The sequence below is a fragment of the Sarcophilus harrisii genome, chromosome 5 (assembly GCF_902635505.1).
Source record: "Sarcophilus harrisii chromosome 5, mSarHar1.11, whole genome shotgun sequence".
NCBI lineage: Eukaryota > Metazoa > Chordata > Mammalia > Dasyuromorphia > Dasyuridae > Sarcophilus > Sarcophilus harrisii.
In genome coordinates, this window is record NC_045430.1 from 86,037,647 (window position 1) to 86,062,780 (window position 25,134).

General features: G+C 34.3%; 2 protein-coding genes across 2 annotated transcripts; one reads left to right on the plus strand and one right to left on the minus strand.

Moving 5' to 3' along the window:
- Positions 1-720: 720 nt before the first annotated feature.
- LOC100935151 (olfactory receptor 6C76-like) lies at positions 721-1,790 on the minus strand. Its single transcript, XM_012550453.3, has one exon. The coding sequence runs from the start codon at positions 1,775-1,777 to the stop codon at positions 842-844; it is 936 nt and encodes a 311-aa protein (XP_012405907.1). The 5' UTR covers positions 1,778-1,790; the 3' UTR covers positions 721-841.
- An 11,315-nt stretch (positions 1,791-13,105) lies between these two features.
- LOC100934893 (olfactory receptor 10C1) lies at positions 13,106-14,068 on the plus strand. Its single transcript, XM_003770904.1, has one exon. The coding sequence runs from the start codon at positions 13,106-13,108 to the stop codon at positions 14,066-14,068; it is 963 nt and encodes a 320-aa protein (XP_003770952.1).
- Positions 14,069-25,134: the final 11,066 nt, after the last annotated feature.

Genomic DNA, 25,134 nt, shown 5'->3' on the forward strand with positions numbered 1-25,134 from the left:
TGCTTTTTATTCAGTCTTTAATCTCTCTCTGAGAAAAGAATGTTTAATAATTAATTGCTAACAAGGAAATTTGCCAATCTAGAACTTACTACCAGGTATGAATTCTCCATCCATATCTTTTCCCAGGCTCACTCAGTCCTCTTTTCTTTTTCTTTTTCTTTTTTTTTTGCCTCATCAAGATAAGTGGAAAGAGAAAGAAAAATTATTAACTATCTTGATATGAATATGTAGTGCCTGAATTATTTTACCTAAATTCCTGAAAAAGTTACCTGCCTCTTTTTTTCTTCCTAGGTGATTTTTCATGTCCCAATAGTGTCAAATCACTATCATCTGTAAGCGAATTTCATTGCTAAAAACAACTGAAAATTATTTTGAAATTATAAATTGAAAGATCAAGAAAGGTAATACTGACTTTTAGTAGCACGTGAATACCAATTGGTGGACAAGGATATTTGTCTGTGACTTACATACCCATCTGAAAGCAGTTTCTAAAGAAAAGTTCCACATATGGTGTCTTATAGTAATGGTGGCTTTACTGAAATGACTACCTTTAAAAGTAAACTACTTTGAAAGATGTATTCAATTAAAAAAATTGCTGTATTTAGGAAAAAAACATCTTTTTAAGTACATTAAAACTGTTCCTCATTTGTGCAGAAAAATCTTGTTGGGAATGGAAAAGGCAAAAACAGGCAGTTTGAACTTACAAAAAACCAGAAAAAGAAGTAAGAATATAATGAAGGGAAAAAGAAAAAGAGAAATGGGGAGCAAAATTTTCAGAAGTTCTCTCTAATAAACGTATAATTTTCCTTTGTGCTTTAATTTATGACTTTTAGTAAAAATATTATGCATTTGAGTTCAATATCTTTTTGATCATGTCCTTAAAAGCTTGCTTCACTTGTTGGTTCCTTAGGGTATAAATGAAGGGATTCAGCATGGGAGCAACAGAAGTATTCAGCACTGCTACTCCTTTAGTCATAGCCACCCCTTCTTTTGCTGAGGATTTGACATACATGAAGATGCAGCTTCCATAAGAGATGGAAACAACAATCATGTGGGAGGAACAAGTAGAAAAGGCTTTTTTCCTTTGCTGGGCAGAGGGAATTCTCAGAATTGTTCTGAGGATGAATGCATATGATAAAACCACTAATACCAAAGTAAATATCAGTGTGAATACAGCCAAGAAAAAACTCAGGACCTCTAAGACTTTGGTGTCTGTGCAAGAGATTATTAGCATGGGAGAAGAATCACAGGTGAAATGATCAATGATATTGGAGTCACAGAACTCCAGCTGGAGACCCATGATAACTGGTGGAAAGATAATGAGGAAACCTGCCAGCCAAGAGCTGATTACAAGTTGGTTGCAGACTCTGTTACTCATAATGGTCATGTAGTGTAGAGGTTTGCAGATGGCCACATAGCGATCATAGGACATGGCAGCAAGCAGAAAAAATTCTGTTGAACCCAGGAGAATGAAAAAAAATAACTGAGTTGCACAAGAATTATAGGAAATTGTCCTGTCTCCTGTTAAAATAGTGACCAAGAATCTTGGAATGCAGACAGATGTAAATGATATTTCTAAGAAGGAGAAATTCCTGAGAAAGAAATACATGGGAGTCTTGAGGCGAGAGTCCAGAAGGGTGAGAGTGATTATGGTTAGGTTGCCAGTTATACTCAATATGTAGGTGAAAAACAGAAAGAGGAAAATTATAACTTGTAAGTCTGGGTCATCTGTCAATCCCAGGAGGATGAATTCTGTCACTAATGTGTGATTTCTCATGGCTGATTCTTGACTTTTTTCAATATCTGCAGGTGGAAAAAAACAGGAAAATAATAAGTTTTTATATCAGTAAGTTCAGAGTTTTCTTTTGAACACTCCTGTTTTATATACTATCACACAAGACCAACAAAGGCAGAAGAACAACAAAGTGTAAGTACCAGAGACAGCAAGAATCCAAACTGAGCATTAACTCTTTCATCTTAAGTATCAGACACATTTCTGAAGGCTGATTCCAGATGGGTCAACTGTGGAAAAAATATTGATCCCTCTGTCTGAATATTTTCTAGCTATGTAACCTCAGACCAGTTGCTTAGATTGTCCTAACTTGCTCCATTGTTTCTGTAATGAACTAATATTCATTTGAATCTATACCTGAAAACCCTTTTCAGGCTCTTCAGAACCATAAAGTGATAGAGTACTTTTGCCATTTCTTGAAATAAAATACATAGTTTCAATAACTACACTGCATAGCTTAATTTTGATATGTTTATTAAGAAAAATTGAGTTATGTGGGAGTTATTTTAATAAAACAATATTGATTTGGGAGCACTGGATTTAGACAAAATAAAATTCAAAAAAGTGCTTGCAATGTGCCAAATATTTATGTTATGAACAGAGAATACAAAAACAAAACACAAACTATAATCCCTTACCCAAGGAGCCTACTTTATGCCTGGGGCAGTGATTGGGTTTAAAACTTAAATGGATATAGATAATTTGAGGGGACATTGAGCACTAATAGCTATTAGCTTCAGAACACCTGGGTTCTAATCCTGATTTTAACAGTTCCTAGTTATATTACCTTAGTCCAGACATATTGCTTCCCAATGTATGTTTTTTCATCAGTAAAATGAGGACACTGGAGTAGATGACACTTAATACTCTTTAATAGTTCTAATGATTTCTGAGTGGTTCTATCAATCCCTTTTGTTACCTTCTCCATTTTTGATTATTTTTCCCTTCCACATTTTGAAATTAAAATATTCTGGCAGATTATGTATATTTTACATTTCTCAAACTATACTGTCTGAGAAATCCTCTAAATAATCCATGAAGTAGCTATTCTCAACCCTTGCAATTGTACTTGGAAATCATTGTAATTGAAAACATCTATTTTCTGATGACAATGGCCTCCTTAAACACTGTGAGATTATGTACAAAGTTTCTGTGTATTTATATAACTAGACTTCCATCACATGCCAAAATTTGAAGATGATATAATGTGGAAAATAAGTGGTTTGGGGAATTAGTTTGTCTCTTTAGGGAATTCCATAACAACCAGCATAATTTCTGTTTTGGAAAAAGGTGGATTTTACTACCAAGAGGAAATCTACCGAAGAGAAAATTCCCAGTAAATAATTTGTGAAATAAAAACATAAGCAGTGGAAATACAACTACTGAGAAACAGGAAACATTTATTTCAGTGATAAGCCTTGATGGATTCAGATGGAAGTTTAAAAGAAAGGATCCAATTGTTTTCCTTAAACTGAAAGTTACTTTTTAACTTGGAGAAAGCTTTAGGGGCATAGAATTTTCTGTTCTTCCTTATTCCTCATATATTTAAAATGTATGGAATGTCAAGAAATTTCTTGAGTGTTCATTTCCTAACTCAGCAAAAAGGACATTTTTTTTTTTTTTACCAATTTCTTCCTGCTATACAGAAAGCACTGAATTTTCTTTGTTGGAAATATCACCTAATATAATAATGTGTAATGTATAATATAATAAAAATAATATTTTTCTTGGACTCTACATAGTTAAAAGAAAAAAAATGTAGTTGTAAAATGAAAATTATTCTTGAAAACTTATCTGTTTCATGATATTCATGATCTTGCTATGTAAAGTTTTCCAGATGTTTTTTCTCTCCAGGATCAGGCACAATTTATTCACTTTGCTCTCAAAATTCTCAGGTGGAATTATTAAAGCAAATAAAAGGGAAAAGTCACTAGGGATGAACTTTAAGAAGGGATATACACATAACCCACTTATTTTGGCAACAAAGTTTGGCTGCCTTTTCATGGAAGCAGGACAAAAGATAGTTGGAGGAGATGTTCAAAGTGGTTTTTTTTTTTTACATTCATGACACTTGTGAGCAATAACCTATTATTTTGATCTTTTCTTGTTGATTGCTTTTTTTCGTTTTCTTTCTCATTTTTTTTCTAATTTTTGATCTGATTTTTATTGTGCATGATGCTAATTGTGGAAATTACACATTTGGAGGAATTGCACATGTTTAACATATATTGGATTATCTGCTGTATAGGGGAGAGGAGGGGGAAAGGGAGGCAGAAAAAATGGGAACACAAGATTTTTCAAGGGTGAATGTTGAAACTTTGCATTTATTTTGAATAAAAAATAAATGAGTCGTTAAAATAGTGGATATCTTAATGAATTTTATTCAAGAATCATCAACCAAAACTATTAGACCGATGTGAAAAAATCCTTTAAGGAACTATATTTACTGAATAAACTTAGTCATACCCTGTGAATCATCTATAAAAAGACCAGTTCAGAACCAAAGTGTTTGGAATATCTAGAACAGATAGGAGGTTCTAAGAAATGGTAGAGATTCTAGCTCTTTCTCAGATGTAACATGAGCTCCATTAAAAAATAATAGGCTTTCTCTTCTTCATATTTGGCCAAAGAATGGTCTTGTGAGTTTTAAAGGGTATAGAGCATTTTGGAATTCCTATATGCCCACTGAAATCTTAATATCATTCCCAGGACAGCAATGTTTCATGGCAGTCTATATCAGGAGCAAAGTACAGAATGCACACAAAGAGCCCATTAATAGACTCAACAGAACATTGTACACAGCAACAACAAAATTATGCAATGATCAATTCTGATAGATGTGGCTCTTTTCAATGATGAGGTGATTCAGGTCAATTCCAATAGATTGGTGATGGAGAAAGCCATATGCATCCAAAAAGAGGACTGTGGGGACTGAATGTGGATCATAACATTGTTTTTATCTTTTTTCTTGTGGATTGTTTTGTTTTGTTTGTTTGTTTTCTTTCTCAGTTTTTCAACTTTTTGATCTAATTTTTATTGTGCAGCATGATAATTGTAGAAATTGCACATATGGAAGAACTGCACATGTTTAACATATATTGGGTTATCTGCTTCTAAAAGGAGGGAATGTGAAAGGGAGGTAGAAAAAAATGAGAACATAAGATTTTTCAAGGGTGAATGTTGAAACTGCATTTATTTTGAAAATAAAATGCTATTATTAAAAAACAAACAAACAAAAAAAGAATGCCCTTCATTGCTTGCAGGTAGAAAACTTTTTCTACTACTTGTCATCTTATCTCCTAGTTATCTCTGTTTTCTATGACACAGCTCTTTTTACTTACCTTCAATCTAAGGCTGTCTTTTGAGAATAAACAGGAGGCCCTCTCTTAAACAAGTTGCCTAAACTTGGCCCAAAGTTTATAATTAGTAAAACAAACAAACAAATGAACAAACAAATAATCCTTCCCATAACAACAATAAAATAAAACACATCCTAATATTTTTACTTTGTACTTGTCTATTCCTATAAATTCAAGTATGGTAGAAATATTCATTGATTTTTTTTCCCATTTCACAAATTCTGTTTTTCAATGAATTTATTTTTCAAATCTATTTTGTAAGGAGTTATATGGGTTTTTAATTAAATGTTTATTTTAAGTAGTTTTCATCAGATAATTTCTGTATTTCCTTTTCCAAACTCTTGTAAAGTTCTCATTTTCTTTTCACATTTTTCTTCTAACTCTCTTTTAAGATCCAAGAGAAACATGTAAGATGGGAACCAACTCATATCACCCTCTGGGACTTCATCTGGAGATGATTTCCTTTAGGATCGTCATGGTTTTTGAGGTCTGTTCTTCTCTTTTTCCATAAAAACTATTTATGATCAGAGTTCTTTTTTGCTTTTTTGCTCATTTTTTTCAAGACTGAGGTCTGCTCTTAAGGCAAAGGGGAGATTGTCCCAAGCTTCCTCTACAGACAACAAAGGCTTTGGGTTGCTCTGGGCCAGTGCAGCAGTTCTTTTCATTGCTGGGTGAGCATAATCTGGTCTCACATTATTCTGGGGTTTAGAGGCTCACTATTTGCCTTTTGTATTTGTGTTGGATGTCTCAGAGCTAATCTGCTGATCCACTGGCTTGCAAACAGGACAGAGTACCCAGTGCTGATGGTTGGGTCCCTGCACTATGCCTGCACTCAGCTGTTTCCTTCAATGCCCAATTAAGACAAACCTTTTCTGAAGTTCTTCCAAAATATCTTCTACTGGAAATTTGTTACACTCCAAATATTTGTGGATTTTGTCATTACAAAACTAGTTGGGAGGCTTGATCTTGTGTTGTTGATTTGAGGGACACCAGGAAGAGGTCAGATAAAGACCTGTCTACTCTCCACCATCTTGACTCTGAATGTGTTTTTCTATGCAACTTTTTATGATATCCTATCAATATTTTTGGTTTATACAACACACCACACTGATGGCTTATTTAGATGAATTTTGCTTGCAGTCCACTAAATAGCCAGGGTTTGTTGTTGTTGTTTTGTGTGTATGTTTTAACTAAATACTGGTATCTAAGCAGTTCTCCCTCAGATCACACTTATAGCTATTCAAGATAAACTGAGATAACAGTTACCAATAAAAGAAGTTTATGGTTCTTCAGCAAGCCAAAATATCTCAAAGTGGAATTTATAAGACAATATATATCTTATGGAAAATGGGAAAAAAAAAGAACAACACAGAGACATAAAAATAGAATAGGAAGACTGAGCATCTAAATTTAGGAATTTCTGAAGTTAACTAAGAGACAAAAATATGTGACCATGTTGGTGATTAGTACAGAATAGAAAATTGAATCTATTCGATTTTCTTTTTTCTTTTTTGAATAGCTTTTTATTTTCAAAATATTTGCAAAGATAGTTTTCAACATTCACCCTTGCAAAACCTTGTGTTGCAAATTTTTTCCTCTCTCTCTTCCCCCACCTTCTTCCCTAAACAGCAAGTAATCTAATGTATGTTAAATATGTGAAATTATTCTTTACATATTTCCACTTCAATTTAATTTTCTTACAATTTATAGCTATTTTCAACCCTTTAAAATTTTAGTGTGTTTAGATTTTAGGATCTCACTTCTGCCAAGTAATGTTTCTGTTATGTCTTCCAGTACTATGCTGTATGATTAGTATGTTGTCTGTGTCTTCAGTGAAATTGTGGATAAAATGGCAAATAGGACAGGACTGAGGACCTTATTTTGCAAAAAATATATAACCTATACTGAGTCATCACTGGAAATCTCTGATTATGTGTTAAAATTGTTGATTTGTAAAGGGGTGCTTATCAACTGTGACATGTTAAACAAAATGTGCTATATGATTATAATGGAATATTATTTTGTTATAAGCAGAATGATTGCATAAAAACATGGACTTGCTTATGAACTCACAGTTCTTGTCCCAGTCTTTGGGTTTATCAAACACTAGATTACAAGTGTCCTTTTCTCACTTCATCATCTGAATTCCTTACTTCTGTGACTTCTCTGTAAAATAGTTTTCTAAGCAAAACCACATTTGGTTGAAGGAAGCTTAGCTATACCAGACCTAAAACTATGTTATAAAACAGCAGTCATCAAAACTATTTTGGACTGGCTCAGAAATAGAGTAGTTGATCAGTGTAATAGGTTGGGTTCACAAGGCACAACAGCCAATGACTATAGTAATCTAGTTTTTGATAAATCCAAAAACTGGGATAAGAACTCACTATTTGACAAAAATTGCTGGGAAAATTGAAAAATAGTATAATAGAAACTAGACATTGATTAACGTCTAATACTCTATACCAAGATAAGTTTGAAATGGGTTCCTGATAATCAAGCCATACTCCAGTTGATAAATGGTCAAAGGATATGAACAGACAATTTTCAGATGATGAAACTGAAAATATTTATACTCATATGAAAGTGTTCCAAATCACTATTGATCAGAGAAATGCAAATTAAGACAACTCTGAGATACCACTACACATCTGTAAGATTGGCTAAGATGACAGGAAAAAATAATGATGAATGTTAAAAGAGATGCAGGAAAACTGAGACATTGATGCATTGCTGGTGGAATTGTGAACGAATCCAACCATTCTGGAGAGCAATCTGGAATTATGCCCCCAAAGTTATCAAACTGTGCATACCTTTTGATACAGCAGTGTCTCTACTGGGCTTATACCCCAAAGAGATACTAAAGAAGGGAAAGGGACCTGTATGTGCCAAAATATTTGTGGCAGTCCTGTTTGTAGCAACTAGAAACTGGAAAATGAATGGATGCCCATCAATTGGAGAAAGGTTGGGTAAATAACGGTATATGAATGTTATTGAATATTATTGTTCGGTAAGAAATGACCAGCAGGATGAATGCAGAGAGGCTTGGAGAGACTTACATGAACTGATGTTAAGTGAAATGAGCAGAACCAGAAGATCATTATATACTTCAACAACAATACTATATGAGGATAAATTCTGATGGAAGTGGATTTCTTCAACAAAAAGAAGATCTAACAGTTTCAATTGATCAATGACGCACATAAGCAGCTACACCCAAAGAACACTGGGAAATGAATGTAAACTGTTTGCATTTTTGTTTTTCTTCCCCGGTTATTTTTACCTTCTGAATCCAACTCTTCCTGTACAACAAGAGAACTGTTTGGTTCTGCACACACATATTGTATCTAGGATATACTGTGACATATTTAACATGTATAGGCCTGCTTGCCATCTGGGGGGAGGGGGTGGAGGGAAGGAGGAGAAAAGTCAGAACAGAAGTGAGTGCAAGGGATAATGTTGTAAAAAATTACCCAGGCATGGGTTCTGTCAATGAAAAGTTATAATTATAAAAAAAAGAAATGGGTTCACGATTTAAACATAGAGAGGATACTATGAGCAAATTATGAGAACAAGGGAAAGTTTACCTCTCAGATTTGTGGAGAAGGAAGAAATTTACGGCCAAAGAAGAACTAGAAATATCATGAAATGCAAAATGTATAATTTTCATTATATTGAATTGAAATGTTTTTGTACAAACAAAAGCAATGCAGTCAAGGTTAAAAAGGAAATAGAAAATGGGGAATTTTTTTCTTATACCCAAGGACTCTGATAAAGGACTCATTTCTAAAATATATAGAGAATTTACTCAAATTTATAATAAAACAAACCATTTCCCAATTGATAAATGGTCAATTAACTTGAATTTCCCTGGAAAGTATACTGCCAAAATAAGTGAATTTATGTACAGTATTCACACTTGTCCATTTACTGTAACCAATAATTCCAATTACCAAAAAGTTTGGTACTGGAGAAGTTCATCTTCATATATCTTCATATATCACATTCTCTACATTTTAAGTAAAATGAGCTAGTAGGTGTTTCCTGAACCCAACATTCCATTTTCTACCTTCATGCCTTTTTTAATGAGAAACTATACCCTGAATTTATCTATGCTCTATCTCCATTCTTACATAATTCTTGACTTCCTTCAAAATATCATTTTCTCTATGAGGCTCTCTTTGAATTCTTTTTTTTTTATATTTTTATTGTCTTCTTATTCACTTCTCTTTTTATATGCTCCATTCCCTAAAAAAAATTACATTCTTTTAGGTTAGACACTCTTTCATTTTTGTCTTTATGCTCAGCATCTAAAAGATTCCCTTACACCAAGGAAGCACTTAAATGTTTGTTAAATGAAATTTAATGATTCCCCAAAGAATTAGGGATTTTATGGCTTTCCTCAAATGTTTTTATTTTTCCTGAATTCATCCAAATAATTGTTTTTTTGGTGGGGATGGCTGTTGAGAGACTCAATGAGGGGGGAAAAGAGAGAGGAAGGAAATAATTTGAAACTCAAAATTAGAAAAAAAATGTTAAAATTGTTTTTACATGTAACTAGAAAAAAATTAAAAGATTTATTTAAACACACACACACACACACACACACACACACACACACACACACTGCTAGACCACAAGTAAGGTGACCTTTTATCTCTCAGTCTGTATCTATAAAACAGACATAATGCTCATATGAATTACATCACAGAATTGTCATGATACAATAATGTTGTAAAATTGAGACAACTATTAAATTTTGAACTATTTTAATGGTGTTTAGGAAGATTGCCCACATTTGGTGTGCTTCTAGTTACTTAGTTAAAAATAGAATAATCCTTGAAAATAGGTTAGCAAGTTGTAGTGTTATGCTAATTACCCTGGAATTGTTGGGTTTAAAAAATATCAATTACACAACTCCATGAGATGAGACACCTGAATAGACTTTAGTTCTTGTTATAAAGATCTGATAGTTTTAGATAAGCATAAGTTAAATGAGATCATTTTGAGCATCAAGTGCTTAAAGTGAGAGGAGAGAAAGAAGACAACTGGGCAGTTTTGACTCTCTTAAGTAATGAATTAATGGGAAGAAAAATATTATTTGAGAGAGCCTTGGAGAACTAAAAAGCAGTAATATCACCTTAGCTCCTCAAGAAAGTATTGTGTTTAAATTGGTCCTCAACACTTCTAAGCTGTATGATTCTGATTCCCCTCCCAGTCAGATGTAAAAACAATTTTTAACATTTGTATTTAAAACTATGAGTTCTAGATTCTTTCCCTTCCTCTTTCCCTAACACCATGTCATTGAGAATGCAAGCAATTTGTTATATATTTGTATATATATATATATATATATATATTATATATATATTTGTATATATTTTTCAAAAATGCTTCAATCTGCACTTAGATACCATCAATTCTTTTTCTGGGTATAAATAGCATTTTTCATTGTAAGTCCTTTAGAGTTGTCTTGTCTCATTATTTTGCTGAGAATAATTATTTAATTCATAGATGATCATCTTATAATATTGCTGTTACTTTGCACACAGTACATTTCACTTTGCATCAGCTCATGGAAACCCTTCCACATTTTTCTGAGAGCATCTAGCTCATCATTTCCTATAGCCCAATAATACTCCATCACAGTTGCATGTAACAATTTATTCAGCCATTCCCCAGTTGATAGGTATCACCTTAATTTATTTTTCTTTTTACCCAGAAAAGAGATGCTGGATCCTTTATCTTTTCATTTTTTTATCTCTTTTAGAATATAGACCTAGTAGTGGTTTTGCTAGTTCAAGAAGTATACATGCCTTTGGGCATAAATCCAAATCATTCTACAGGATGGTTAAATCAGTTCACAACTCCAACAATAATGGATTAATGTCTCTTTTGTGCCACATCCCTATACACTTTTGTCATTTTCCATATTTTGTCTTCTTGGCAATCAAATAGATATGTGTTAGCACTTCAGATTTGTTTTAATTTGCCTTTCTCCAGTCAACAATTAGAACATTTTTTATGTAGCTATAGATGCTATGATTACTTCATCTGTAAACTGTTCTTATCTTTTGATCATTTGTCAACTGAGAATAGGTCTTATTTTTTACAAATTTGTCTCAGTTCTCTCTATGTTTGAGAAAGGAGGCTTCTGTCAGAGAAACTTGCTTCATTTTTTTCACACACTCTTGCTAACTATATTTCCCCCTTGTTTAATCTATTATTTCTCCTTTTTACCCTGTTTCTGTTCAAAAGTGATTTGCTTCTTATTACCCCATCACCCAATCTATCATGCCTTCTATCATCCATCCAGTCCCTTTCCCTTCATTATCCTGTAGGGAAAGATAGATTTTCATATCTAATTGACTATTTGTGTAATTTCTTCTGAGTCAATTGAGATGAAAGTGAGGTTCCCTCACTTTACTTTATCTCACCTTCCCCTCTACTATAAAAGCCTTTTCCTGCCTCTCTTGTGTGTGATAATTTACCCCCATTTTACTGTTCGCTTTCCCTTTCTCCCAGTACAATCCTCACTCTAATCTTAGTGTAATTTATTTTAGATATTATCCCTTCACATTCAACTAACACCTATACCATTTGTGTGTGTGTGTGTGTGTGTGTGTGTGAGTGTGTGTGTGTGTGTGTATGTTACTTCTAACTATACATTCTAAAATTTCCTATTATTTAACTATTATTTGACTTTTAACTTTTTGTTAAAGTAGGATACTGTTTCAAGCTTCAAAGGTTTTGTAAAGTTTTCGTGTAGTTTTTTTAGAAATACATCTGGGTCCTGTAAGTTTTCACCTTGTCTAAGTTTATATGATTTAAAAAAAAGTGTATTTACTACTTCCTGGCCTGTGCTCTGATTTGGGAGAGAGAACAAACCTTTTTCCCCCTACTGGAAATGTGGGGAGGCTCCCTGTTCTACTGTACTGCAAGATCTGGTGTGCTAGCACTCCTCCTTCCCCTGAGACTGCCTTCTGGGGCTATGACCTGAATTGACGAATGGGCAAAGTAAAAGATTCCTCCCTTAGTGCTAGCAAAGAGATCCTTGTAATCTCATGAGGTGGATTAAGTTCCATGTATTTTCTTAAAAGGTTTATGTGTGGATGGAGGATTAATAGTGACATGAGATATACTGAATATTAGATAGAAAAGTGAAATGATGTAACATACAGCAATTGTCTGGAAAATCTATTGCAGAAATGAAAAAGTTAAATTGTAGCCTAATTAATGTTATTTTTAAACATATTCCTCTGAGAAAAACCCAAAGGACTATTGGGCATGTGGACCCTAAGGACTTTAGCGAGATAGAAATGCTATCATCTACCATTCTATTGAGCTGTTTCTGCTTAGAAGCCTCAAGAGAAGAAGAAAGAGATACAAGAAAAAAGAAATTTACACTTTTCATGAAGGTAGGCATAATATTTCTAGAGAAAAAATAATGTTTTCAGAGCACAAGTAGAAAGGAGGATTATTGAGATTAAATAAGAGTTTCTTTTTGTCTACAATCAATGAATAACCTGTGGGTCTTATCCTGGTAACTTCAAATGTAAGTCATGTTACATTCTGATTTTACAAAGGTAATGTTTTTTCAATTATTGACTTAGTTTTATCATAAAGACAATAATAGGCCATCCTGGAAGCTGAGATTAGATTGATTTGTGACACACCTTTTAAATCAATTAATTAAATTCATTAAGTGCTTATTATTACTATATTTTCCATTAGATTATATTAATAAATATATAGTATAAAAAACTAGTTTTCATGGTTTCTTATCCAGTGTATAGCTGCTCTAGGAAGTAGCTTTGTGTGTGTATGTGTGCATGTGTATATAGTCACATATAATTATGTACATAAATATGTATGTGTATTTGTGTGAGTTTTGGTACATGAATATAGGAATACATTTAGCTACCTGTCAAGTAATTCTTGGTTGTCTCTGTAGATGTCAAGTTCTGAGCCCGTGATGAAGGAAAATCAAACCCTCTGCACCAAATTCTTTTTTGTGGCTTTCTCTTCTCTAGGTGAGCTACAACCAGTTCTCTTTGTGGTGTTTTTAGCTATATATGCATTCACTGTATTGGGAAACCTGGTGATCATTTGCCTGATATGGGTGAGCTCTACCCTCCACACTCCCATGTATTTCTTTCTGGCAAATCTTTCCTTCCTGGAGATGTGTTATATCACCAGTGTGGTCCCTCAAATGTTGGTGCATCTATTAGTAGAACCCAAGATCATGAGTGTGGCACATTGTGCAGCTCAGATGTATGTCTTCACCATCCTGGGGCTAACAGAATGCTGTCTGCTGGCAGCCATGGCTTATGACCGTTTTGTTGCTATCTGCTACCCACTGCGCTACTCATTATTGATGAGTCCTCAAGTCTGCCTGCAATTGGCTGCAGCATCCTGGACAATAGGAATAATTGTGGAGTCAGCCCAGACTACCTGGATCTTCACCCTCCCCTTCTGTGGCACAGGACAAATTGAGCACTTCTTTTGTGATATCATGCCTGTGGTGCAATTGGCCTGTGTGGACACTTCCCAGAATGAGATTGTGATATTTTCAGTTTCTGTGCTATTCATTATGAGCCCCTGCCTACTCATTCTCTCCTCCTATGCCCATATTGTCATGGCTATTTTGAGAATGCCTTCTGCTGCTGGCAGGCGCAAAGCTTTCTCTACTTGTTCCTCCCATCTCCTGGTTGTCTCTCTATTCTATGGCACAGCTCTTTTTACTTACCTTCAACCCAAATCTGCCCATACTCCAGACACAGACAAAGCAACTGCCCTCATGTACACAGTAGTCACCCCTGCACTCAATCCTGTAATCTATACACTTAGAAACAAAGAAGTGAAAGGAGCCTTTTGGAGAATAACCAGGAGGCAGCCTCTTAGCCAAGCTGCCTAACATTGCCCCTAAAAAACATAATTGGTAAAAAAAAAACGCTCCAAAAAAGGGGAAAAAACTAATAATTTGATTTTATATTTGTCTGATGTTATCAATTCAGGTATGGTATGTAATTTGTCATCCTTCTCTATATCCTGGTGAATAAGAGAGCAAAGCGTATAGCTGTTCTTGCAGCAGGCTCATATATTTTTAGTGCCATGATATATATATATATATATATATATATATATATATATATATATATATATATGTTTTTTACTTCTGAAGGATATGGAATGATAAAGAGAAGGTTCTTCCTTAGATATGAATTGGAGAAGATCTGAGAAATGTAATTGATTCTACATAAGAAGACATAAATTACTTTGTGTTTGAAGGTCTTTATTAGTAAATCTCACTACTATATAAACAACACATGCTACTATTTGTTTGGATTTTATTCTACTGTTATTCTTTAAATTGAGTTAAAATCTTTCTCCCTGTAAATTTCTTTCACTGGGTGAATCCTATGTCAGACCTTTGAGATTAACTGTAATTCTTCTTAGTTCTAAAAGGACTGTCTTACAAGAATCTCCATACCCACATAAACAAAGTTTTTTCCTACTAAGACTAACACTTCAATTTCCTTCAAGTGATCCTGTTTGGGATTGTTTTAAATCACTTCGTCATCCTAACTGGTCAGCTCAAGATATACTTCTTTTCTTCTATATATCTTCTAAAATGTATCTCCCAAGTACACTCCCAGATTACATTGTGGAGTTCTGGGACAGTCTTTGCAAAAATCATGAAAATGGAACATCCAGCACTACATATTGATAAATAGCAGAGACCCAGTAGTTAAGCAAGAAGAGTGGAATGTTAAGTAGAGTCCATGTTGTGAAGTCATTAAAAGTTTGGGTAAGGAGAGATATCAGGGGAGTTCTAAACCATTTAGTTATAAATGCTATCCTTCTATTTAATGATTTACAAAATCTTACCAGTATTTTTTTGTTACCATAACACCTTCATTTGAATTGACTATGCTTTGTATTGCATGAAACCCTATTTGGTCATTTTGATAGGATATCAAATCCCATCAAAAATTACATATCCCTCAGACTATGTTTTAAAGTTATTTTTCTTAAACCTTTAAAATTTCTAGGTAGGCTCTGCAGACTTTTTAGAATGCTAGTATTGTCATTCAATATGTCATTCAATGACAGTTATTTCTCCCACATTCAGATTGGATGAACAAATCATCTGGTTCTTCAGTGAAGTTATTGATAAACGGCAATGAGGGTGCAATCCTGTAATTCATAATCAGATATTTCTAGTGGTTACTCCTTATTCCCCCTAGAATCAAATACAAACTCTTCTGTTTTCCTTTTAATGTCCTGTACAATGATTCTTTTTATCCTGTTGTAGATTACCCCTACTCCTAAACTGTGAGATCCAGTCATAATGGCCCCTTTTCTTTTCCCTCACATTCTACACCTGTCACCTCTCATTTCTGGTTTTTTGAACTGATAACTGGCCCTTGCTTACCTGCCTCCTCCCATAGTTAGAATGCATTCCTTTCTCATTTCCTCTTCACAGAGTCCCTCACTTCTTTCAAGATAGTTCAGACACTACCATCTATAAGTCTTTTCACATCTCGTAAACTGCTGGTACTCTCCCTTCCAAATTAGCTCAAATTTTTATTATTTTGTATTTTTTGTATTTATTTCCTTTGTATTCATTCTGTATATATTCATCAGTCAACATGCCAGGATGTTTTATCAGGTACTGGGAATAACAACAACAAAACAAAGAAAACAGATTCTTGATTCAGCAGAAGTTTATACAAATGGAGATGAAAGGAGAGAAAGAAAGAGAGAGAGAGAGAAAGAGAGAGAGAGAGACAGACAGAGAGAGAAACACAGACAGAGACAGAGTCAGAGAGACAGAAAGAGACAGATACAGAGAGAAAGACAGAGAGAGAGAGAGAGAGGAAGGCAGGGAAGTTGGAAAGAAGAGGGCAAGGGAGGAGAGGAGAGGAAGAGGAAAAGGGAGAGGGAGGGAGAGAGAGAAAAAGAGAGGAGAGGAAGAGTGAGAGAGGGAGAAGGAGAAGAAGATGAAGAGGGAAAAAGAGAAGAGGGAGAGAGAGAGAGAGAGAGAGAGAGAGAGAGGAGAGAGAGAGAGAGAGAGAGAGAGAGAGAGAGAGAGAGAGAGAGAGAGAGAGAGAGAGAGAGAGAGAGAGAGAGAGAGGAGAGAGAGAGGGGAATATCTCTAATATCTCTATAGGTAGATGATAATGTAGAATTGAAAACATCCATATAAAGTCAATAAACATGTATATGTATATATGTATGTCTATACACATGGGCAAACAAGGTAGTGATATATCTTATGAGTTTAGGAAAAGATGTATTTTCTTAAGAGAGATTTGAAATAACTTTCTGCAGAAGATAGTGTTTGAGCTATGTCCAAATATAGGAGAGGATTTCTTATGAAAAGAAAAAGGAAGGATGTATTATAGGCATGTGGGAATTATATATACCTTTTTCATTCCTTCCTTTAGATGTAAGTTATTTATAAGTAGGCACGATTTCATTTCATTTCCTTGTGTCCTCAGCACTTAGTCCAAGTACCTTGCTAATAGTAGGTGTTTATTAAATTATTTTTGATTGATTGACAGGTATATATAAAAGGAGTTTATACCCGGGAAAACATAAATAGGCCTTGGAATTAGGTGACTTGAATTTGGATGCCACATTTGCCACTTACTGTGTGATAATGAAACGGCAATTTTAAGCCGGTTTCTGATTTTATAAAATGGAGGCATTAATCCTTAAACTATCTACCTCACAGCTTTTTGAGCGGAAAGTGTTCAAAATGCTGTATAAATATCAGATATTAATGTTCTTAATGAAAATTATTTGTTAAAGTTTGTTCTTACTGGTGTGGAAAGTTGAAATTAAAGATAAATGTTCAGATGACTTTGTTTAACATTTTACATTTCTATTTTTTAGGATTGAGCTCAGGGATACTTGAACTGGTTCAGGAGAATTGTTTGTTAAATTTTCAATGTGAGCATTTGTGCTGCAGAATTCAGAAAACCCTACAAATTAGGGTGTGATTTATTGTTGTATTTGTTATCAAGCCTTACGTTAAAAAATGATAGATAAAATGCCAACAAAACAGATTAAATTTAAAAGTATGTTGTGTATATTTCTCCCTAGAAAGTCAGTTAAACATTTACCAGCATATCATTAGTCTCAGGCCTGCCTTGGATAAAGTAAAAATACAAAACCATGAGCTCCTCTTCTCACTGTCAGTCAAGTTTCAGAGACTTATAAATGGTGGCATTAATGGATTATTCCTTAACAATACAGAGTTTGGATCTGGTGGAATAATCATGATTTTAAGAAGACCCTGCAGTTGGGAGCTGTAGAATAAAGAAAACCATATACATGTTCGTGCTATTCTGGAATTTATTATTGGTGAAGATATAGAGTGACTTCAGTGTATAAAAACTAAAATAGAGTGCATGTTCGTGCTATTCTGGAATTTATTATTGGCGAAGATATAGAGTGACTTCAGTGTATAAAAACTAAAATAGAGTGTTATTATGAGCTTGTGAGGGCAGCAGGTATGAATCTCTGATAGTTACTAGGATATTGTCCTATTTTTCTACAATGTGTCACATTTTATAAAAATGTCTCAACAAGACAGGTGAGTTCAGCCCACATCCAGTTAGTGAGAATTAATACAAACTGTACCAGTGCCAATGCTGATGGAATAATTATAGAATCTGAGAATAATAAAATTACAGAATCTGAGGATAGTGATGATCAAATGACACCTGAATTACATACTTCCAAGTCCCCAATAGTCTTTCCATGGGCAGAGAAAGAAAGAAACCCCGGGGTCAGAATGTTAGAATATGTTTCTGGCCATGGAACATTCATGAAGGGTCACAGAGCCTAAATGACTATTACCAAGGCATATAAGTGAAAGGCATATATGGAAAGACCTGTAAGGTCAGGATACCTTCCTGACTGGGACAATTCATGCCTTCTATGTTTCCAATCTGCCAGTTTTCTCTATTGATATCCTTTCTACACTGTGTCAGATCAGCTTGTCTGGAAATGGTTTCTCCAGTTTTCATTTGTTGCTCTGCTGATCATATGATCATTCAGCAGTTCTATTGATTTTCACTCCTTTGTTACCATTTTCTGTCAGGGAAAGAACAAAGTTCTTTTAAACCATAACCAAAGATAATAAGCTAACCTATTCAACATGTATGATTCATCATTTTTGGGAAAAAACAAGAAATGACCATTTTTATAGCCAACATAAGTTTTATAGATTTAAAATACACATAACATATGATTATAATATTTGGTGCTATTAAATTTCATCTTAGCAAATTCATTCAGTGCTCCAATCCATCAAGATTTGCTTGAATCTTGATTCTATCCTCTAATACATAAGCTGTATTCCTCAGCTCTATTTCCTTTGAATTTTTTAAATATTATTCCAATCCATGTTGTTATCCAAAAGAAGCTATCAAAAGAATTAAAAGCACAAGACCACAAACTGATTCCCATGTTGACAGTCAAACATCAGTTACTACTCTTTTGATCTTTATTAGCAGGACCCAAACAATGACCAATTGGGGCTTTACTTGAAGCCTATTTTTGGCCAATCAATGGGACTCAAAGTGATTTGTGTTTAAGGAATGGTCCTTAAGAAAGAAGTCTTGCTGCTGAACTCCAAGATATCTTGGAAGAGTTCAGTGACTAAAATCATTAAGAGTATTTGCAGGTAAGGATATAGTTCACCTTGTGGATACAGGGAAGAAGGAAGGAAGGAAGGAAGGAAGGAAGGAAGGAAGGAAGGAAGGAAGGAAGGAAGGAAGGAAGGAAGGAAAGAAGGAAAAAAGGAAGGAAGGAAGGAAGGAAAGAAGGAAGGAGAAAGGAGCAAGTGAGAAGGGAGTGGAGGAGAGATGTAGGAATAAAGGAAGGAAGGAAGTAAAGAAACAAATCAAGGAACGAGGGAGGAAAGAAAGGAGGGAGAGAAGTAAGGAAGGAAGGCCAGAAACACTGAGGGTTTATCCCTCTCAATTTTATTTATTTATTTATTTTGAGTAGGTGAAAGAGAGCATTCTTTCCCTCAATTGCCTACTAGTCTTAATCACCTAATTGCTGTTACCTCAGTATATCTGAGACCTGTTAGCTTAAAAAGTCCAAGGTCTGACATAGCATCAAGCTATCATGATCTATACTTGACTTAGGTGGCTCTGCAAGAGAAAATGAGGCAGGTGATCTTGCATAAACTGTGAGTTGAAGTCCCAACTAGAATTGATCAGTTGAAAAACTTCTTTCTTTCCTTCCTTCCTTCTTCATTCCTTCTTTCCCTCTCTTCCTTCCTTCCTTCTTTTCTTCCTTCCTTCCTTCTTTTCTTCTTTCCTTCCTTCCATCCTTCTTTCCTCCTTCTTTCCTTCCTTCTTTATATAGGAATAGAAAGTAGGGAAAGGTAATATCTAATCTTCAATACGTGTACAAATTAAAGAGCCTTTCTTGTGATCAAACTTCTTTGCTAGAAATATGACTTGCTCAACTATTATTTCTCATAACTGGCATATATTATGCACTCGATGGTATAGTAGATGTAGTATCAAGTCTGAAGTCAGGAGGACCTGAGTTCAAATCCAGTCTCAGATATGAATTACCTTTGTGAACTGGCACAAATTACTTAATTGTATTTATTTTCCTCATATTTAAAATGAGCAAGAGAAGGAATTGGTGAACCATAGCTCCATTAAGAAAATATCAAATGGGATCACGGAGAGTCAGAAGTAATTCCAGGGACTTCCGGCCAAGATGGCCGCAAGGAGGCACACAGCTGTACAAGCTCCACATTTTCTCTCAGAATCCATCTCATTACAAGCCTCTGAATTAATGCCTGACTGAAAAAAAAAAACCCACAAACAGTTACCAAGAGAAGACATCCTTGAGATTCGCCAGGAAAGGTCTGTTTTTGCTCAATGGCAGGATGGTTTTAGATCGGGCACAGGTTGAAGGCAGGCAGCTCACAGCCGAGCAGACCGGAGGGGTTTGGGGTGTGATCTCAGCCGTCTCTGTGGGGAGAGCTTCACTACAGGATTGGATACTTTGCCCTGGCAGCAAGTCATTAGCCCAGCAGAGAAGCTAAAAACACTGGGGGTGAAGAATACAACCCCAAAACAGCTGGAGTTTTAAGGACCGGCCCACCTCCTCCCAATTGTCTCAGCATGCTCTCAGAGTCTCAGAGCACAGGCGCAACACAGTCCTGCTAGTGCCTCGCTGCTGCCCCCTCAGTCTGTAGATGACACTTGGTAACTCCACCCAGTCCCTCCCCCAAAAAAGCATATTCCATTTGGGGTTCTTTTCCTTTTTTTTCTTTGCTAGTTTGTCTCTGATTCTTCTCTGACAAAATGAGCAAAAAGTTAAAAAGGACTTTAACGGTTGAAGCCTTTTATACCGGACAGAAAAAGACTTAAACCCTGAGGGAGATTAAAACAGATTTCTCCAGGTAATCCCCACGGGCAAGATCATTCATTCCTCAGCACAGATAAATCTCATAGAAAAATTAAAAAGGCTCTCACAAGAGGCTAAGAAAGAAAAATGGGAAAAGGGAGGGAGGCTTGACAAGAGAGACTGGAGGGTCATTGATTCATTTAAAGACAGAGTGGATAAAGAAAACAAATCCTTGAAAAAATAAGGTTAGTAACTGGAAACAGAAAATAGCTTCTTAAAGAATAAAATTGGTGAAATGGAAAACATTCCATAGAACAAATTGGACAATTAGAAAAGATATAAAAAAATGAGGAAAAAAACCTTTTGAAAATCAGGGAATAGAACAAATGGAATTGAATGACGAGGGAGACAAAAGAAGAATCAGTCAAGGGCCAAAAACCAAAAAAAACAAACAATGGAAGAAAAATGTAAAAATACCTTTGGGAAAACAACAGACCTGGAAAACAGGTCTAGGGAGAGACAATCTGAAATTATTGGGACTCCCAGAAAATAAATGAAAAAGAGCCTGGACACTATTTTCCAGGAAATTATCAAAAAAACTTCCCAGAAGTCATAGAAACAGAGGGGTAAAATAGACATTGAAAAGGATTCATAATTCACCCACTGAAAGGGATCCTAAAATCAAAACACCAAGAAATATATGGCCAAATGCGGAACCCTTAAACCAAAGGAAAAATACTCCAAGCGGCTAGAAAACCCAATTCAAATATAGAGGGCCACAATAAAGATCACCCCAAGATCTAGCAGCATCCAATTAAAGATCGAAGGGCCTGGAATAATAATCTGGAAAAGGTAAGGGCTTGGTATGCAACCAAAATAACACCCAGCCAGAATAGGCATCTTTTTCAGGGAAAGTTGGTCATTCAACGAAATAAAGTAATTTTCACCTATTTTTTGGTGAAAAAACCAGAACTTAACAAGAAGTTTGATCTGCAAATATAAGAACTCAAGAAAAAACCTAAAAGGTAAAAAGAAATCTTTGGGGAACTATAATTTCTGCTGTAAAGATGGATAAAAATACATGTATACCTTTGTTCTAGAAATTAGAATTGGAAAGGACATTGTATAGAAAAAAGGGGAAGTGGGGGTATATATTCACAAAGAGGCAAAGGAAACCTATTATTATCGAGGAAAGAAATGGAGGGGGATGAATATTTGGGTATTTTACTGCCATTAAAATTACTTTTTTTATTTAATAGCCTTTTATTTAAGGTTATATGCTTGGGTAATTTTAAAAGCATTAACAATTGCCAAACCTCTTGTTTCCAATTTTTCACCTTCTTACCTCCCAACCTCCCCAGGTGGTGGATGACCAGTAGTGTTAAATATATTAAAATATAAAATTAAGATACAAATAAGTATACATGACCAAATTTATTTTGCTGTAAAAAAATCAGACTTAAAATATTTACAATTAGCTTGTGAAGGAAATCAAAAATGCAAGGTGGGGATAAATATAGGGATTGGGAGTTCAATGAATGGTTTTAGTCATCACCCAGGGCTCTTTTCTCTGGGTAAGCTGGTTCAGTTCATTACTGCTCCATTGGAAATGATTTGGTTGATTCTCCTTGTTGAGGTTGGCCAGGTCCATCAACTGGTCATCCGTAAAGTATTGTTTGGTTAGGAAAAATACTCCTGGTCCTGCTCATTTCACTCAGCATCAGTTCGTGTAAGTCTCTCCAGGCCTTTCCTGGGAAATCATCCTTGTTGGTCATTTCTTACGGAAAATAATATTCCATAATATTCATAACCAAATTTATTCAGCTTTTCTCCAACTGATGGGCATCCATTTCAGTTTTCCAGTTTCTAGCCACTAGAAAGGGGCCACAAACATTCCGTGCACCAACAGGTGCCTTTCCCTTCTTTATAATCTCTTTGGATATAAACCCCGGTAGTAACACTGCTGGATCAAAGGGTATGCAAGTTTAATAACTTTTTTGAAATAGTTCCCTTCCTTCTCCAAAATGGTTGGATTTGCCTACAACTCCACCAACAATGCATCAATGTCCCAGTTTTCCCATCCCTCCAACAATATCATTATTTTTTCCTGTCATTTGCCAATCTGACAGGTGTATAGTGGTATCTTAGAGTTGTCTTAATTTTTTCTCCTGATTAATAATGACTTGGAGCATCTTTTCCATTGACTAGAAATAGTTTCAATTTCTTCATCGAGGAATTGTCTGTTTTCATATCCTTTGTTTTTCAATTGGAGAATGGCGATTTTTTTATAAATTAGAGTTAATTTCTCTATATATTTTGGAAATGAGGCCCTTTATCAGAACCTTTGACTTAAAAAAATATTTTCCCAGTTTATTCTTCCCTTCTAATCTTGTCTTGCATTAGTTTTGTTTTGACAAAACTTTTCAGTTTGGTAAAATCAAAATTTTTCTTATTTTGTGATGTAATGATCTCTAGTTCTTCTTTTTGGTCATAAAGTCCTTCCCTTCCACAGGTCTGAGAGGTAAAGTATCCTGTGTTTCCTCTAACTTTAAAATTTCAAATTTTATCCTAGGTCATGAACCCATTTTGACCTAATCTTGGTGTACGGTTTAATGTGGATCAATGCCTGGTTTCTCCATATTGGTTTCCAATTTTCCTAGCAATATTTTTCAAAAGTAAGTTCTATTCCCAAAAGCTGGGGTCTTTGGGTTTGTTAACACTAGGTTCTATATTTGTTGACTGTTTTTTATCCCTTAAACCTAACCTATTCCACCAATCAATAATATTTTCCTTAAATACCAAATGGTTTTTGGTAACTGCTGCTCTATAATATAGTTTTAGATCTTGGGTACAGTTAAGCCCCTTCTTTTGATTTTTTTTTTTTCCATTAATTTTGAAATTCTTGACCTTTTTGTTTTTCCCGAAACCGGCTTAAAATGAGGGCGGGGAGCCCAAATAAAAGTTGGTTTGGGATATTTTTTATGGCCGGTTTTCGGGAGCTTAATTATTTTTCAATTTGGGAAAATGGTGTTTTTTTTTAAAGTTTTGATTCCCTTTTGGCAGATAATTTTTTCTTTAACGTTTATTTAAACGGGCTTTTTTGGGAAATTTTTGGTTTTTTTAGTGGGTTTGAATGCGATGACTTATGGGTTTTTATTTTGCCCAAATTTCAAGGTGGATTGTTTTTAACGGTAGAATGGGGTTTTTTGGTCCTTATTGCCGGTTAAGCAAAGGTGAAATTTGGTTTTCCTCTTGCTTTTTGTTTTTTTTTTTTCTGCCGTTATGGGCGGCGCCAATAATAAATGGGTAAATTTTGCAACGGTTTTGCTGGGAATCGGTGGTGTTTTGGTTTGGGCCATTTAATTGGGGAAATAGATGCGTGGATTATTTGGGAAAATTTTTTTTTTTGGTTTTGGAAGGATGTTGGATTTTGCAAATTTTTCGATTAATGGGTGGCATTTGGTTTTATTAAATTGGATTATTTAAATAGTTTTTATTTGGAATTTTTTTCGTGGCCTCCTTGGTATTCTTTCTTGGAATGTGTTTTATCCTTGGAGATGATTTTTTTTGTAGTTTTTTCTTATTTTAAATTTTTTTATTCTTTTTCTTAGGGGAGATTGGTTTAATGTTTTTTTTCTGTTTTTCCAACCTTATTTGTTTAGGGTATTGTACCATTTTTGTGTAAAGGGAAGGGAAATTAGGCTTTTTCTTTTTTTTTATTAAATAATTTATATAAATTGGGGTTAATTGTTTTTTTTTGGTTAAATTTCACCTATTTTCCTTTGGGATTTTTTTTTAAAGGGAATTGTTTAATTTTTTTGCCTTTTTTTTTCTGGAAATGGGATTATTCAAAGGAATTTCTTTCCTCCTTTCTTTCCTTGGGAAGTTTTTTTTGGAGGTAGTCATCCATTTTCCTTAGGTTAATAAATTTTTTGGGATAAAGTTGGAAAAATAAATTTTTATTTTTTTTCCTTTTGTTGGTGGAAAGGTTTCTCCTTTTTCTTTTTTGGGATATTAATTTCTTTTTTCCCTTTCCTTTTTTCTTTCATTAGATTTGGCAAAAGGTTTTTTTTTTGTTGGCTTTTTTTTTGGAGAAACCAATTTTGGTTTTTTTTGTTTGTTTTTTACTTTTTCTTTTTTTTCTTTTTTAATTTTAAATTTTCAATTTATTTTTGATTGGGGGGTTTTTTTGTTTTTTTTTTTTAATTTTTAAATTTGTTAATTTTTTTTTTTTTTTTGGCAAGCCTTTTGGATTAAAATTTTTAATCCCACTTTTGGCCTATTTTGGTTGGGCCTTTTTGTATTTTTGGGTTGAAATTTTATTAATTTATTTTTTGGCTTTCAACCGTTTGTTTTTTAAGGTAGTTGTTTAAGTTTAATTTTTTTTTAAAATTTTTTTGGTGTATTTTGCATTTGAAAAGAAAGGGTTTTTTTTTTGTTTTTTGATTTAATTTTAAAGGGTTTTTGTTTTTAATATTGGTTATTTTTAATGGGTTTCCATTGCTGAAAGAAGAAATGTATTTTTTTCTTTTATTTCTTTTTATTTTCTAAAGCCCGGAATTTTTTATTTTTTTTTTCTTTTTTCTT

Coding starts and splice junctions, on each gene's coding strand:
- LOC100935151 (XM_012550453.3), bottom strand. CDS start 1,777: ATGAGAAATCACACATTAGTGACAGAATTCATCCTCCTGGGATTGACA.
- LOC100934893 (XM_003770904.1), top strand. CDS start 13,106: ATGTCAAGTTCTGAGCCCGTGATGAAGGAAAATCAAACCCTCTGCACC.